The sequence below is a fragment of the Calypte anna genome, chromosome 2 (genome assembly GCF_003957555.1).
Source record: "Calypte anna isolate BGI_N300 chromosome 2, bCalAnn1_v1.p, whole genome shotgun sequence".
In the NCBI taxonomy this organism is placed as follows: Eukaryota; Metazoa; Chordata; class Aves; order Apodiformes; family Trochilidae; genus Calypte; species Calypte anna.
Window position 1 is genome coordinate 112134547 of NC_044245.1, and position 17506 is coordinate 112152052.

The window sequence follows — 17506 nt, forward strand, 5'->3', positions numbered from 1 at the left end:
TGCCTCTCCAACTCTTTATTTTACTTTACCACTTGCAAACATTTTTTTAAGCTTTGAATACTTCTATTGTCTACTTTCCATGCAGAGTAAAAGTGAGGGAAATAGCAGGGCAAGCTATGCTTAAGCAGTAGAGAAAATAGGTCCATTATATTAAAGAAGACTGTTTTACATTATTTATGCCACACTGTTTAGATAGCTTTTGTCAGAAACTGGAAATGCTTTTGGCTGATACTCTGTGGGTAATCAGTCCACAGTGGAGTTTTGACCCCACTGTCTGTGACTGAACTCTCTGTCAAGACAAGAAGGGAATGTGCATCTTTCCTCCCTGTGCTATGCTTTCAAATACACAATCTTGTGTGCACTCAGGGAGAGAACCACAGCACGCCCCAACCAGATGAGTAGGCAACCAAAGCCTGTTATTACCCTTAAGACTGAGGTATTTCTACTGATCCTGACCCTAAGAGAAGTAAAGAGTATAGACAAGTCCTTAGATTACAGAAAATATCCTAGTTATTTTCCTCTTAACACTTAAGGCATCTCTGTTCACTGTAGCATCATTGGCTTGGTGGTGCTTATTCAGCAATATCTGGAGGAGGAAGCTATTATTGTCCAAAAAGCAAATAATTTCAGCTTTGGTTTAGATTGTATGTTGGGATTTTTCTGAAATAGGAATATTTAGTGTATCTAAGGTTTTATACTGCTGTTTTATTCAATTCCAAAAAATTATAAATGAATGAATGAATGTTTCTGTTTCTATCAGAAGGCTTTGATTTGGTAGAAGAATTACAATCCAAAATTGGTTTTGGTCTCTAAAGAAGACTTCCTGTCTGGTTCATTTCTCTAACTAATATCTACAAGTAGTTTTAGTCTATGTCAAACCCCACTATAGTCAATGAGAGCTGATATAAATGGGAGGAACACCAGCCTCTAAAATAGGCATTAAAACATCCAATTAATTCTGATTCATCCAGAGCATAAATTGTATAAATGAAACAGAAATGTTTTAAAATGAAAAATACTTGAATCTTCATGTTACAACCATGTCATAGTAAAGGACTTGCTCTAGAGTAATTTCATTAAATAGGATGATATGTAGGAGATGATGCTTAAGTAGAAAATCACATTGTACACTTCCTAGTTAAATCTTTAATCTAAATGATAAAATGCTCAGTCAATTCCTTCATTAGAGATGAATACAGGCATTTATTATCATTTAGACCCTGTCCTACAAAAGTATTAATTGTGGTCTTCAATCTTTTTAATTAGAAATTCAGGAGAGGAGGAGCACTTCTGCCTGGCCTTTAGGAAGAGAGCAAATGAATTCAGGTACAGCTTCTGCCATTACATCTACTGTTTTATTCATCAATTCTGAAATAGTAATCTGAGAATATTTTCATCATGATATATCATTACACTGACTAGAACTGACAATATTTCCCTCTTTGTATTAATATAAAATGGCAATATACTTAGGCAGCTGATCAGCACCCAGATGAAGTGTTTATATATTAATTCTCCCTATGAAGACTAAGGCACTTGTTAGGAATTTTATCTCAGGTACTTCGGTTAACATATGAAAAAAACCCACCTTTAATTTCTTTTTTCTTCTCTTTTCCTGTTCAGAAGGCAGATGGAGGATTTATTTCACAAAACATCAAGAAGAAACAGAAACAGACTTTGAAAAGTTGTCAGAAAATATATCCAAGTTGGTTATGGTTTTTTATGGAAGCAGTGGCAAGTCAAATCTAGTTTCCATGGAAAACAAAATGCAACATCCGGCTAAGAACCAAATATCATATGACGTAAAAGTTTATTCTATACTTAAATTATCCCTAAGTTTCCTTTTAATGAAAAATAATCATATTGTGCAGTAAAATATTGCAGATATTATTGTTTAAATCTTAAAGAAAAACAGAACAGAATTTTTTGGTTGCACAGCAGATTTAATTTTTTTTGCTTTCTTAAGCTCATGGTGATCAAGCAGATTTTTTTGGTGTGTGTGTGTGTGAACAAGTAGTCATAGTTATTAATGCATATCAGTTTAAATGGCATTAACATTAAGTAGTCACATTTAGAAATCTGTGAAGTATGTAATTTGAATTCATTACAATAATTACAATGAATGCTCCTAGAGCACAGAAAGCTAATGTTTCTCTAAGTGCTTGGAGTCAACCTGGTCCTGCTGGCTTTGAACTCCTTTTTAGCACCAAGAGTGATGTAAATGGGGCTAGGTTTGTGCTAACTCCTTTAGAGAAAACTTCCTTTCTTCCTGTAAATTATCTGTGCATAAATCAATACAACTCAGGATGCGGACTGATCATTTTGTTGCTTCCTAGGTATGCTTACCATCTGATTTGGGAACGCTTTATAAAGTGAGACTTGGTCTCCAGAGTTTGGAAAACATCATATCCCAGTTGTCTCTTCATCACTTGAAAATGCAGAACACATCAACCCTGGATACCTTCAGTCTCACCATAAATAAAACACTTCCTCTCTCGCTTAATGGAGACAGATGGATTGAATTCCCTGTAGAGTGGCCATTAAAAGAAGCACTTTCTGGTAGGTATAAATCTACTTTAAAGCAGTAGAGTGGTCCAGGAGGTTAACATGTCCTAATATCACAATTGAAACCTTTATCAAAACAGAAAATTTTATTGTCTTTATTTAATGATTCATAAAGTTTGGGTAAGAATTTAAAATGTATGAAGGAAAATTCTATCCACTCAGCTTAATTTATGCAACATGAAGTAGGAAATGCAATATTCATTTGATTGCGGAGAACCATTACTGTATGCTACAAAGAGCATTTTATAAGAAATGTCCCTTTCTTAAAATATTTTAATATTTCTACTCTTTATTTTGTCCTCATCTGCTCACATTAATGACATTAAGATGATTTTTTTATATCTCATTTACTATTAAGTGATTTTTTTTTTGTTTGTACATTTCACACAAAAATTGTCAGTAAATAACATCTCAAAACTCCATGAAAGCATCATCTTTACTACCCTTTTACACTGCAAATATTTATGCCTGTTAATATTAGCTCAACAATTGCCTTATATTTGTCACCTTTGGTAAGCAAAAAAACCCCTTTCCACCTTACCTTCCATGTTCTTTTCATGTGGTGCTTACTGAATGCAACCACATGACAGAACAATTCTCAGTTTAATGAACGGGGCAAATAATGATATTTAATATTCAAATATTTTGTGCTTGATTTTTATGCAGAAAACAAATTAGTTACCTGAGTAAAGAATTATTCAGTTCATCCAGCTGAAATAGGTATTAAATTAACTACCCTGATATGCTTTCGATTGGAGGTTCAGTGAGGTGTTTGAATATGTCTAAATACATGAGTAATCTCAATAGAATTAACAGGGTTTGAAGTTGTTTGGGGGGTTTCTTGCATTTTGGCTGCAACTGAAAATTTAGCTTTTTTTTTTTTAAATTATATACACTTTGATTTTATCCTGTTTAGAGAGATTATTTTCTTTTGAAGACTAGCACTATATGGCCTATACACAAGATTGAAAAAACTGTTAAGATAAAGCACATGAGTGTGTTCCTTGCGAAAGACCAGTTGCTGTCACATGCAGAAGTATTTAGGACACATGTACAAGCACACAGAAATGGTGAGAGAATTATGCAGTCAGGGTGATAAATGAGTATTGAGACTGGAACCCTCGTGACCTTGGCTGTGAGTCTGGCTCTGTCACTGATGTCTTGGTTGAAAGAATCTCATCCCCACTTTTAAAAAATATTTTCCTTTTTTCCTTCTTTTTAACATATGTTGAGATCAAGACATAAAAAATCACACAAAAATAAAAAAAAAGAAAAAAGAAAAAAAAAGAAGGAGTTATATTACCTATGTGTTTAGGTAGAAGAACAACAAATTGAAATAGCTCATCTCTGTTGCATTTCTTTCCACGTGTGCTTTAGAAGTCTTCAAGGAGAGATTTGTAACCACAGTAGAAAAAAACACAACCCAGACAGTGAAAAAACCAGAGGTTTCCCCAATCCTTGACCACTCTATGTCCAAGAGAGCTTGAAGCAGCTCCACAGCAGGTGGCACACATGGAGTTCAAAGGGCTCCCTTACACACAAACTTACTTGCAATTTAATGTGCAAAACAGATCTGCTTTTTTGTCAGCTTTCTAAATCAAATTTATATTCTCCTTGGTTTTCTTTCTCTTAGCTAAAAGCAAAACCACTGTTGTGTTAATTGGAAGGGAAAGCAGCTGATCATAATTGCCTTAACAAGAAGCCCTGTGCTGTTAAATTTCAGATACAGCTGTGCCGTTCATAGACCGCCTTAGTATTTAATCTCTTAGTTATCTTTTCCTTTTTTAATTTTTTTTTTTTTATTCTGTACTCGGAATCACGATGAAGCATAATGCTAATGGCTAATTGAAACCATCAAAACACAGTTGATAAAATACAGTGCAGACCCTTGAGATCTGGCTGTGCACACATGTGCCTTTGGGTTTATTAATGGGGAGAGGCCTCCAGCTGAGTATATACATAAATAGTTTCTCTTCACTGTACCTTCCTTTGAGATGCTTACACTTCAGGAATCCCCTGGGATGAAGCAGTGCTCTCTCACTTACAGGAATGTGCAGAAGATGACTTCTACAAAACAATGAAATAATGGAAATGTGAAATAAAAATGTACTATGCTACTTTCAAATAGCTGATTATTTCCACCAAGTTAACACAGAGCCATAATTCAAACTGAGACTGAACTCATCAGGATTTTATAAAATTAACAGAGTTTTAACATTCATATATGTTAACCTTATTGCACATCTTTTCAGAGATTTCTTTCATCTTTCCCCTCCTCCAATCTATTCAGAATACTAGAGATAAAAGCTTGCTTGCCCACATTGGCCCTATGATGGCTTGATCCCACTACCAGAACAGAGACCACTATTTAAGCATTTTAACCCTCTTCCCTTGCCTAAATTAATCTCCTTCAATTGTCCTTTTTTTTTTTTTTTTTTTACAATGTATTCCTCTGGTTCTATCCACTGCATAATCTGATCCAAAGTTATTTCAGCTCTGTCTCTAGCTGACCAAAGAGCCATGATAAGGCAATAGGACTTACTTGCCTTGGTCAATCTCACCTAGAACCTCCAGCCATGATGGACATAGGATGTCCATTTAAGATTATAACTGAGCTACATCAGATGTGTGTCTCTCCCTGCAGTCCTCTGTGTGATCCTGTCTTCTTGATGGACCTTGGACCTATGTTTTGGCCTTATTTTCAGTCCTGTCTCTTTCTTTTGCTGCTCCTGTTTCTACCACTAGGATGGATCCCAGATCTTTTTCAATGTTTGCTGCATCTGAGCCTGTTGACAGCTCTGGGCCGGGCCCAGAGAGTGGTGGTGAACAGTGCTGCATCCAGTTGGCGGCCGGTCACTAGTGGTGTCCCCCAGGGATCAGTGTTGGGCCCAGTTCTGTTTAATATCTTTATAGATGATTTAGATGAGGGGATTGAGTCCATTATCAGCAAATTGACAGACGACACTAAGTTGGGGGGAGTGTCAATCAGCTGGAAGGCAGGAGGGCTCTGCAGAGGGACTTGGACAGACTGGAGAGTTGGGCTGATTCCAACGGGATGAGGTTCAACATGGCCAAGTGCCGGGTCCTGCACTTTGGCCGCAACAACCCCATGCAGCGCTACAGACTGGGGACAGAGTGGCTGGAGAGCAGCCAGGCAGAAAGGAACCTGGGAGTCTGGTTTGACAGGAAGCTGAACATGAGCCAGCAGTGTGCCCAGGTAGCCAAGAAGGCCAATGGCATCCTGGCCTGTATCAGGAATAGTGTGGCCAGCAGGTCCAGGGAAGTGATTCTGCCCCTGTACTCAGCGCTGGTGAGGCCACACCTCGAGTACTGTGTCCAGTTCTGGGCCCCTCAGTTCAGGAAGGAGATTGAGGTGCTGGAGAGGGTCCAAAGGAGGGCAACTAGGCGGGTGAAGGGACTCGAGCAAAAGTCCTATGAGGTGAGACTGAGGGAGCTGGGGCTGTTCAGTCTGGAGAAGAGGAGGCTCAGAGGAGACCTCATCACTCTCTACAACTCTCTGAAAGGAGGTTGTAGCCGGGGGGGGTTGGTCTCTTTTCCCAGGCAGCTCTCAGCAAGACAAGAGGGCATGGTCTCAAGTTGTGCCAGGGGAGGTTTAGGTTGGACATTAGAAAGAATTTCTTTACGGAGAGGGTGATCAGACATTGGAATGGGCTGCTGAGGGAAGTAGTGGATTCTCCATCCCTGGAGGTATTTAAAAAGAGACTGGATGTGGCACTCAGTGCCATGGTCTGGTAACCGCAACGGTGGTTCAAGGGTTGGACTCAATGATCTCTGAGGTCCCTTCCAACCCAGCCAATTCTATGATTCTATGATCTAAATACTGCAGGACACGACAGTGCACTGCCTGCACTGGGGTCATTCTTAGGTCCTGTCTGGTCCACCTCAGTGGGTGTTACAGTGGGCACCAACACCCACCATATTCCGTACAATTCTTGTATTTGATCTTTTCTCTTACGTGGTACATTTAAAGGTTGGACTGGATTATCTTACAGGTCTTTTCCAACCTGAACGATTTAGTGATCTCACCATACCATGGTTTGTTGTTCCTTATGCAGCATCAATTTTTTATTTCCATTTTAAACCCATGTGTATTCTCTACTACTTAAGCTCTTACTAAGCTTTATCTTCATATGTAAAGCTTAAGATATGAACACCTTTTGGGCACTGTGGATTTCCTTCCATGCACCTGGTCAACCGCAGTAGGCATGCAACAAGGGCCTATTCTCTTTCTCCTGCTGCTGAATCCAGGGAACTAAGCAAGGCCTTTAGAATAGAGCTGGTTCTTGCACTGAATTCAGTATTTTAGATTATTGTTATAGCTGAAAATTGATAACAAAGCTCGTTATCTGCTTTACCTGGACTTCATCTTCTTGACTTCCAAAGGGTGCAGGTAGTCTCATTATACATGCAGTCCTGTATGGGGTAAGTGTCTGACCAATCTAAGCTCTGAGCCACATTCTGTGGAAATTTTCTGCAAGGTCAGGATTTGTCCCCTTCTACTAGAGTGCCTGCAGGAATAAAAATAAAAAAGGAAAATAAAAAGGAAATGATAGGTAGATGATTGAAAGGGGTAAATATTCAGAACTGTCACTTTCTTGGTTTTGTGAGTAAAATGTAATTTAGTATAAACCGATGCTCTGTGTATGCATTTAATTTTAAAGGTGTTTAGGTGTTGTCATCTTGCATTCAATTAAATAATGATAATCATTGCATATATCAAAATGAGCACAAATTCTAGGGTGATGACTTCTGCTGAGATAGACTTTTCTTCTTGAGCTTCCTCTATAGTTAGTGGATGTGTCCATCATATCAAGTTCAAAGCAGGTATTTAGCTGCTCTGCATCACACACCAGGAGCTTCTCTCTGTACTTTTTACATGATAAAGTCTGATGGACTTGTCTCCCTGGCTAACGTTAGTCTTGGTTAAGAACCCAGAAGTGATTGATGAGTCTGAGGCTTAATAGGATTTTATCTATTAAGCATTTCCCATTAAAAAGGCAACTGACTGCAGTAATTTTTCTATAGTGTGTTACTACTACAAAAAGCTTAAGGCGCAGGAATTCTTTTCTCTAATTTAAAGTAAAGTTGTCAGCATCACTAGTGTTTATAGTCGAGCTATACTATAATTTGCAAGTGTTTGAATTTTTAATTACATCTAACTGCATATTGTTATATTGTCAAATAGCTGCACAAGGTTGTGGCACAGTCTTAACCACTTCTCTTTCTGCTTCATATTGCAGTGGTTACCTATCATCTAACAGTATTTTCTAGAAATATTTTGAGTGAGAGAAATTTATTGCATATGACTGCATGTATATATGGTACTCATGGTGACACGGGGGACAGATCCCTTCTCTGGTCATTGCAGAATGTCCAGCAGGGAGAGGACAATGAGGTACTCTTCCTTTTACTTTTTATAAATTATTTTCAAATCTTCCTATATGAATAAGTAATATAATTTAGCATTGTAATACTGCATAATTTTGTTTCAGTCATTCCTAGTTATCATGGATGCTGTTGAATTGGGAGAACTGGACAAAGTTGTTCTTTTGATCAGCAGTAAAACAGGTAAAGTATTTCTCCTGCTCTCTAAAATCAGTGATGTGAATCACACAGCCAGCCTCCTGGTAAAGGCAATGAAATTCCTGCCAGAGTTAAACCCTGATTAATTACATAGGTTATTTTTTCTAAAAGGCAATATTTTATAAAGCAAAATCCTACATTTTAACACATTAAAATCATTGGATCTAAAGGCTATATCATTATTGTATCAGGAAAGTAAACTATTCCTTTCCATACAAGAAAGAAAATTAAAAAATGTAGATGACTAATAATATTCTGCAATTAATACATGATCTATTAATAAGTGATCTAGTATGATAATTATAATTCACACAGGAAACTGGTACTGTTTAATTGCCCTTCTGTGCTTTGATTACTTTACTTTTGTCTATACTTGTTCTGTTTTCTGCTAATTTTGTATTCCCATAGGCAATCGGGAGTTTTGTCATTAAATTTTATTAAAAACATTGTAACTTTAGCATATCTTCTCCTCATCTGTAGGATGCCTATCATGCTACTAGGGAATATGCAGGGAACTAATTGTAAACTTTTTGAAGTCCTTTAATGACATTTACTATATAAGTGAAAACTGCTGCAGTTGAACATTTTCAGAGTTTTTCTAGGAAAATAAGGATTATATGTCTGCCCTTTATCTCTGTCTTTTTTTTTTTTTTACCCATCTGCGGGCTCCTCCTTCTAGGCATCACCATGCATTTTCAACCAAATCTGTAAAATGTTTATAGAAGCCAAAGCCATATGGGCAGCCAAGCCAGCACATCCTGTGCCACAGCATGGTCAACCTTGGCCCCTAAGAGCTTGAGGGAGCATGGCATGGAGCTGCATGACTCTAGAGGAGAAGGGAAGGAGGGGAACAGCCCTGCCATGCTGCTGTTGGGGAGCAAGGCATATAGCACACTGCTTTTGTCTCTCAGAGCTTCAGTTTGCACATTAACCACAGCCATTTGTCTGACTGACAGAATCACTGAGTATGGCAATTGCACCTTGCCAAAGGGAGCATGACAGGCAAGATTTTTTCAGTCAGGTTTGAAAACGTGGTTCACAACGGAGGGACTTCTTGTTGGCTATGTGTCTGTTAAGAAGAAAGGATTTTATCAGATATAGAATACATTTCTTGCAAAAGTGGTACTTAGATGTGTAAGGGTGTCCATATTATTGTATCCTGACTTGTTTGAACTGAGATTAGTTCAGACTAAGACTAATATCTCCAAACACAAAAGCTCTTTAGTGTATATAACCAGATCTTGCAGGACTGATCAGCCCAGGCAGAGTATTGCTCTAATGTATTTATGTTTCTTCTAGTACCTGAGCATCTTTTAAGATCAGTTGGTCCAAAATCCCTTCCTGAAGCTTCTGACTCTCTCCATGAACTGTTTGTGCAGGACCTGAGGGCAACACAATATCCTGGATTCCTCCACAGGAGTCTAAGCCTGTTAACTCACAATCCTCCAGATATAATTAAAGGGACTTGGGCAATAGTAGAAGACATTGGGATGTTGTTTGCTAACAGGGCTGAAGGGACAAACAGGAAGGGAAAATTAATAGTATTCATGACTTAGTAGTGGCAAGAGGTTCAGGCCAGTGTTACAGACAGCATGTAGCTGGAGGCCCCAACAGAAAATTCAGAAGGAAATGTAAGGAAATCTTTCTCAGACAGCAGAGGGTGAGTTGCTGAACTTCCTTCATACCTGCCATCTCATGAGATTCTCTGTGCTGCATGTAGAATGAAGCTCCAAGCCTCTTGTTAATCAGTTTCTTGAGGAGAAAATAACAGATATGTATTTCTGCTCTTCCTCTTCAAATGTGCTTGCCTGAGTCATGCTGAACCTTTGCTTCATGCCTGTCCAAGGACAGTGAGGACAACACTCCTTGGTTTCACTAAGACAAAGCAAATCTTTACTCCCAAATTTCTAAGTTGAGTTTTCAAACAGGAAAAAAATAAGGACTATTATGATGATTCCAGAATTTTAAGATAATTGCTGGAATTCAAAACATCCGTAAATGTTTTGATGTAGTAGGAATGGCATCATTGTGTTAACAACAGACTTAACATAATACCTTGATATGCAGTGCAACATTTTCATATTTTATTTCCTTCTTTGTAGACTGCAAACTGGACATTAAAAAACTGCATTTGAAAGAAGCTGTAAGGGAGCATCCTATCTATGTATTTGAAGTGAATGAGTAAGTATTTTATATAAAGCTGGTAGTGTTTTAGTCATTTTGTAGTATAATAGTTGAAAACATTGAGACAGCATTGAATTAAAATTTGAAAAAATAACTCCTTTTTTAAATGTCCCACATGAACTCACAGGATTTTTTTTTTATTTAATGTATTATCTAGTTAGCATGAAAACATACATGGTTTTGTTTTTCAGAGCATTTTCTGTGGATGCAAATAAGCCAGAAATACAGAGAGAAATCCTGGTATCTTACGTTATTAGAGAGGACAAAGAAAAGAATGACACAGATAACAACTTACATGAAGAAGGAAGTCAAATAAGAAATCTGACGGAGTATACTATTAAAGTATACACAGGTGACAAAAGGGGTGCAGGGACTGACGCCAATGTGCATATTACTTTATTTGGGAATTATGACAAATCAGAAGTAATTCAGCTCTCTCAGTCACTGGAGCACCGAAACCCCTTTGAAAGAGGGAAAGTGAGTATGGCGATTTTACAGGATGTGTCCTTTTCTGACATTGTTTCTCTTCTTTCTGTTAGTCAAAAAAATATAATAATTTTGCATCCATTCATCTTCCTGATTATGCATTTCTTTGATCTGAAACACACAACATGCATGGCCCGTGCATGAGCACACATGTGCCACATTTCTTGCTGTTGCAAAACTTTGAATATTGGGCATGAGGATACATCAGCCTCTAACATGCCCTCGTTTTACTTTGCCATGTAAGCGGATGTATAAGCCTGACTGGATGTGCAAGCCTGTATTTAGAAGAAATAGAACGATGCACACCAACTTGATTCTGATATCCATCATGGTTTAGGCTGTTCAGTGACACCTAGTTCGGATACAGATATTTGCATAAGAACGCTGATTCTCTGCATGATGTGCTGGTACCTTAGCAGAATGTTCTCCTACTTTAATAAACATATTACTCTGGCAAAGAAATTACTCCATTTGGTCACCACCTGTGCAATGGAGTATAATGATGGCTACCCTTATGTAGCAAGAAATAAATACAATTTTCATATCTTTCTCCTGTGGGTTTTTGAAAGGTAATGACTAAATAATTAAAACTCTGGTTTAAACATCTTCCTTATGAGATCTACTTCATTATCTCCAGCAGTACTTAGAATCTTTCTACTTGCAGTTGGTCCAAAGTTTCTTAGCCAAGATATCTGTCAAGATCTTCTAAAAGATCTTAACTCATGTATTGCCTTCCATAGTGAGGAGGTTAATAAATCTAGATACCTGTAGGCACCAGGAGCAAGCAAGAAAATGTCTTGAGTGGTACTTCTTTTTACCTAGTAACAAACAGGAGGTGCTGTTGAACTTTCAAAAAGAAGAGTAGGTACACAGAAATCCTTTTTTCAATCCAGCTAAGTCAGTGGGTAGCCAGTGAGATCAAATGTTTGGAAAAAAAATCTCATTAAAAAAAAAAGTTGTGAAATGAAACTAGGTAATATATTAAATCAAAATATATTGTGCTAGAGAGAGATCATGTTACATGTAGTAAAAGCCTTTATCTGTTATGCTCTTGAATGCATATTTATGTGTCATATACTGAAAACATTTTAGAAGTCTGTATCAGTTCAGAATTCATAGGAGAGCAAAAATATGTTCCTAGTAAGTGAGAATCAGAAAACAGGTAAGAATTGTCTAATTTTATGTTGAAAAGTGGATCTTCCATGTTTAAACTGAAAGCTATTATTCTATACCACAGGTCTTCCCTAAGAAACATAAACCACATCAGGTGTCAGACATCTCTTTTGAGTTGATATTATTACATTTGGATTACTCTCAGAATTGACCCAAAGAAATGTGCGTGTCTGCGGACACTAATAAATTATTTTTAATAACTGCATTTTAATATTAAAGGTTGATACATTCAAGATTCAGACAAAAAAACTAGGAAGCCTGCATTCAATTGAAATTGGTCATGATGGAAAAGGATTTGGTAAGTATACTGCATGCATTCAATAACCTTGTAAAACCCTTCTGCTTAAATATCTGCCTGACATTTGGAAAGATTTCGGATGTCATGATACTGCTACAGTTAGCTAATATACATCTGTATACAAACGAGGTCAGTTTGACTGCACTTGCATAGAACCCCCTCTCTATCATATTTCCTTTTGCTTTACCTTGCTTTACCTTTTTTTCTAACAGATCTAGTTAGCATAAACCTTTTGGAAAGTTTTATCCTTCAAACATTGCTCCGCCGAAACTCCTATTAAATGCCTTAAATAACATATGACTGAATTTTCAAACTGCAGGCTAAACTTTTCATGCTTTGAGCACTATCTAGGAAATGGCTGGACAAGTTTGAGACAAGTTTGAGGCAAAGGCTCCCTCTGACACATATACAACTTTTTTTCTTGTGAAAGCTGAACTATGAGAACACTTGTGTGCCTCAGGTCTTGACCTTTGTTAAGTTAGGATGTGGTTACAGTGTATGTCCATACATGACAAGATTTCTATGTACAATGTATTATGTGTAATGTCTAAACCCTGAGTTTTACAAACAAGTAAGATAGGAGCCTGGGGCACATGATACTTTAAGCTTACATTGAGTGGTCCTAAGTAAACCCAGAGATATACAAATATATAAACAGAATTTGTAGGCAATTTACAGCTTCAGTCAAAAAGGTCTGATTGTATTGAAATATTTTAGTCAGGTGAATTTTGCTTAACATACCTGAAAGAAATATGCATAGGTTTAACAAAACCTAATTTATCTATATGGTCTATCTATCTGCATGAGACACTCTAAAGTGTCAAAGATTATCATATCCAGGATGAACCAAGAAAAATTATGAAAATAGCTCCTATTTAAGCAAAAGTTGAAAAGGTTTTGATTTTTTCTAACTACTCAGTCATGCCGTTCATGTGGTATTGAAATTATGGTACTGAAAACTCAAAAGAGAATTACCAAACCTGTTGAAATACCTGTGATAAATACAGTCCTCCTGCTGACTTTCACCTCATTCATGTCAGCTGCTGTGCACACACACAGTACAATGTAGAACTAATCTGGGAAGGGAACTCTTCACCTGCAGACTTTTAGCCCTCTGATTGTTTCACAGAAGGCTGCAGGGGAAATGCAGGTTGAACTTGTATTTCCTGCACCCCAGACTATTAACAGCAAGGTTATTTTTCCTCTCTGTGGCCTGATCAACATTGTGTAGCTGTTACTAGTGCCTTCATATCACAGCTGGTGTGTATTGATTCATCTTACATCCATGACTACCTTCCTCTCAATTTTTCTCTGAAATTATCTCCAAGTGTCTGTTGTCACATCAACTGCAATTGTCACAAGCATCCTCAAATGTTACACCTCTTTGAAACGTTCCATCTGTTTGCTAATCTTTCCTAGCTGCCTCTAGATTTCACCATACCTGGAGATGTCAGGGGGGTCTGTTGGATTTTCATCAATAAATATAAAAGATTAGATTTTAAACTTTTCAAGAGAGCAAACATGCCTTTGTATTCAATTGTGAAGTGCTGTGTAAATCTGAGAGACTGTAAATTTCTACTGCTAACAATCTTGACTCTGAATTACAGAGATTTCATGAAAGGTCATATATCCCATGTAGGCTTTATGATATATTAAACCATTCATAAGATTTCATTAAGGGAGTTCCAAAAGTACCTCAAAATATCAATGAATGACTCTTGCAAACTGAAGATGAAAAATGTAGACATCCTTATGGCCTACTTATGCTAGCTAATTTTTTTTTAAAATGTCCATAAAAAGTGATAAACAATACTATGCCTTTATGTTTTATCTAAATTGCTACAATCTGCAAATAACTTCCTATCATATTTTTATCCTACTTATAAATATTTTCATTGGGTTTAGCCTACTTAGAATTTTGTCCAAATATTTGAAAACCAAAATAATATGTTGGACTATAGTATTTCATCTCTAGGACATGAAAATAATACCAAAAGGCATTCAGCAGTATGATCCTAATTAATTTTTAAATGTTGTCATTAAGTATTTGCATTGGCAAACACAACTAAAGATGCGATCACAAACACTGTGTTTCTATAATAGTTTTATTTTAAAAAAATTCATATATTAATATTCTGTGAAATAAAATTCCACAGGACAGTATGAAGGTGTTTTTCACACACCAAAACAGGAGATTATAGCAGATATTAAATACATTCTGAATGATAAAGCAGATATGGGTGCTGGCCTAAATGGAAATGCTATTCTGAATCACCACTGTTAAAGGAATACAGATATGAGCAGTATTCAGATTCACCACTTGCCTTCTAGAAATATAAATATTTTAACTGGAAATTAGTAATACAATTCCTGGTTTCCTGTTGCTTAAAGGCTTGGGTTATCATTAGAGAAATTATATGTATTGATAAAGTCTATCTCTTTACTTTTTGGTGGACACTGAAAATCAAAGCCCAGTGGGTTGTCTTTCAGAGTTCCGAGAAGGGGAAAATGGGATTTCAAGAATGTATTCAGTATTACCATGCACCTTGTTTCATTTGTCTTACTGCCTGTTCTGTTCATATGAAAAAAAAATATTAATATATTATAAAAATATTCCTTTTTATTTTATGCCAGAAGCTTCAAAGAGCTTTTCTGTAAAATTGGTGTAATCTGAATTATAACCCTTCAGCTTTATTGTTGACATTGAATACACTTGAAAGTAGTAAACTACTTTCAGGGTTTAGAAATGAAATCAGAAACCTTTATTATGCTTTATTTGTGTTTTAGTTATATTAAATTTGCTCTTTTTTCCTTTCACAGCAAGTGGCTGGTTTCTGGAAAAAGTAGAAATCATGGATGCATCTAGGAATTCAGAGTATTGCTTCAACTGTAACAGGTCAGTAGATCAGCTCATCATCACTCTGTAGGTGCTGAGGTTTTTTTAATAGAATAAGTAGTAGTCTTTTTAGTCTTCCAGTTATGGTTTCCTAAAACAATAAGAATTTTTGAACCATGCTGTGTTCCTACTTGTCCATCCCTAGTAATTTTGGAACCTTTTGGTTGAATTGAAAATAATTTGTCAGAAGAATGCTTAGAGGATAACACTATGTATTTTTTCCAGGTTATTAAAACTGGGTGACTGTAGGAGAGAAACACAGCTTAGTGCCTTTGCCAAGAGATCATTGCCAAGAGATCATTTCCAAGAGCTAGAAGCTATCTGGTGAACATTCACACAAGTAGTAGTGCATATGTGGATCTAGAAAGCAAATCATGGGTATGCAAACAGGGAAAGGCATCAAAAATATAGAATGGTAGGAGGATGGTAGGATATATACAAATTTGGAATAACAGTAGTTTTACTTTATTGTGCAAAAGCAATATTAAAATCCTTCTGTTTCAACATCTGCTTAGTATGGTCTAAGATTGGCAAATGGGCTAAAGATAAAAAAAACCTTTTTACAATGTAATGTAAGAGAGTAATGATCTAAATTTAGTCATTATTTAGGTAAAGAGGTGCTAGGATAAAGGCCTTCTAGTGTACAAAAAGAAGATCCACTTAAGTCTGCATCAAACTGAAGAAATCCATCTTCAGAAATTGGAAATTAAATTGAAAATTATCTTTGGAATGACTGATCAACTACAGTACACATTTTACAGCTTAAAGCACTTCAGAGTAAACAACAGAAACACATTCATGTCTTCCAAAGTATAAACTTACAAGTTCTGTATATCTAGAAAGAGGGATGTTGCCTAGTGGTCTGAAAACAGAAATGGTAGTCAAGAATATTTAATTTTATCCTTTTCTGAAGTATTTCTGTGAACTTGATAGTTCATGGAACAAACATTTTTCCCGTGATTTTTTCCCCCCATTTTTGTATGAAGTCTTATGGTAAAAATATAAAGGTATGTAAGAGACCCTTTTGGAACAAGAACTTGAATCACATCATTCATGTGGGGGGAGTGACTGTCACAGACTGGCTCTGAAGGCTGCTGTCTAGGACATTTGACAGGGACCTTGCTGGGTAAGAGTTGTGTCCTTTCCTTATTTTATACCTACTCACTCAATATTGAAGAATTTCTGTAGGAGAGATTTGGAGGTCCACCCCAGTGTACTCAGTGACCCAGAAGCTATGGGGCACTCCGGATGCAGAAAGCTGTCAGTTCATGTCCCTGGTCCAGCTCAGACATGGAGCTTCTCATCTCATAGCTCACTGCATAAATGGGGAATGGGTTCATTCTCTCTCAAAGAAAAGACTCCACTGATCAAACTGTTGCCTCTAAAAGGTCTTAGTTTCTGGGAAACCTGAAAGGATGTGGGCATCCGTTACAAACTAATCTAGATGCCTGTTGTCTAGCTTACATGTCACCCATTTCTTGGCTCGGGAACTTCCATGATCAATTTTATCTGCCAAGATCTGTTGTGTTTCAGCCTGGAACTGTTTAGCTTCAGCCATATTTCCCAGCTTCAGATCTAAGATAGATGAACACTATACTGGCTGGTAATACCTCCCATATGAGCTCCTTAGTAGACATCACATCAGGTAGTCTGTCATAAGCCTTGCAAAAATGTTGGAAGCTTTTTATCTCTCTTTGGAAATCAGTATCATTGCCTCCAAAGTTCCAGTTAGCATCAATCTGCCTGAGCTTTGGAGGTGGGCCTGTCTCTCATATAGTCAGCAGTAAAACCTCCTCAGGCTCTTAGGGAACAGGGATCAGGGCCACCATATAACTCAGTATTTTGTGAGCCAGCAAGGAGATAGAAAGAAACAGTTCCTGGAATGGAATTCACTGGACAATAATTTCCTGTCACAAAAAAAGTTTCCTTACTCGAAATTATCCTGATTTGATGCCACTCAGTAAAACAATCTACTTATCACCTATATGACCAACAAATAAAATGAATGCATTTCATTGACGTAGCTATAAAGTTAATTACACTTTTAAGTTATGCATATATAGATACTAAATAAATAAATAATAATAAATATAACTCTTTTCTTCAGGTTAGTTACTGCTTTCTTATAAAACAATGTAAAAACTCACAGAAATCCAAAGGTGCAGAAGCAGGTTCTCATGATTTGTCTACTTATTAAGCTTTATATGTGCTGTATCTCTGACAGGTTTCTTTTTTATTCCTCAAGGTGGCTTGCTGAGGATGAAAGTGATGGCTCCACGGTAGTGCAACTCTATCCATAG

The 17506-nt window shown here is 36.9% G+C and overlaps 1 protein-coding gene across 1 annotated transcript in view; it reads left to right on the plus strand.

The window, feature by feature from the left end:
• Positions 1-17506, plus strand: part of LOC103534673 (RP1 axonemal microtubule associated) — a 131883-nt gene extending 114377 nt beyond the window's left edge. Inside the window, exons 35-44 of the mRNA XM_030444690.1 lie at positions 1267-1326; positions 1624-1802; positions 2337-2559; positions 7827-7981; positions 8079-8154; positions 10272-10350; positions 10545-10830; positions 12232-12310; positions 15131-15206; positions 17452-17506. Of these exons, the coding sequence (XP_030300550.1) occupies positions 1267-1326; positions 1624-1802; positions 2337-2559; positions 7827-7981; positions 8079-8154; positions 10272-10350; positions 10545-10830; positions 12232-12310; positions 15131-15206; positions 17452-17506 (1268 nt within the window). The remainder of the gene's footprint in view (positions 1-1266; positions 1327-1623; positions 1803-2336; positions 2560-7826; positions 7982-8078; positions 8155-10271; positions 10351-10544; positions 10831-12231; positions 12311-15130; positions 15207-17451) is intronic.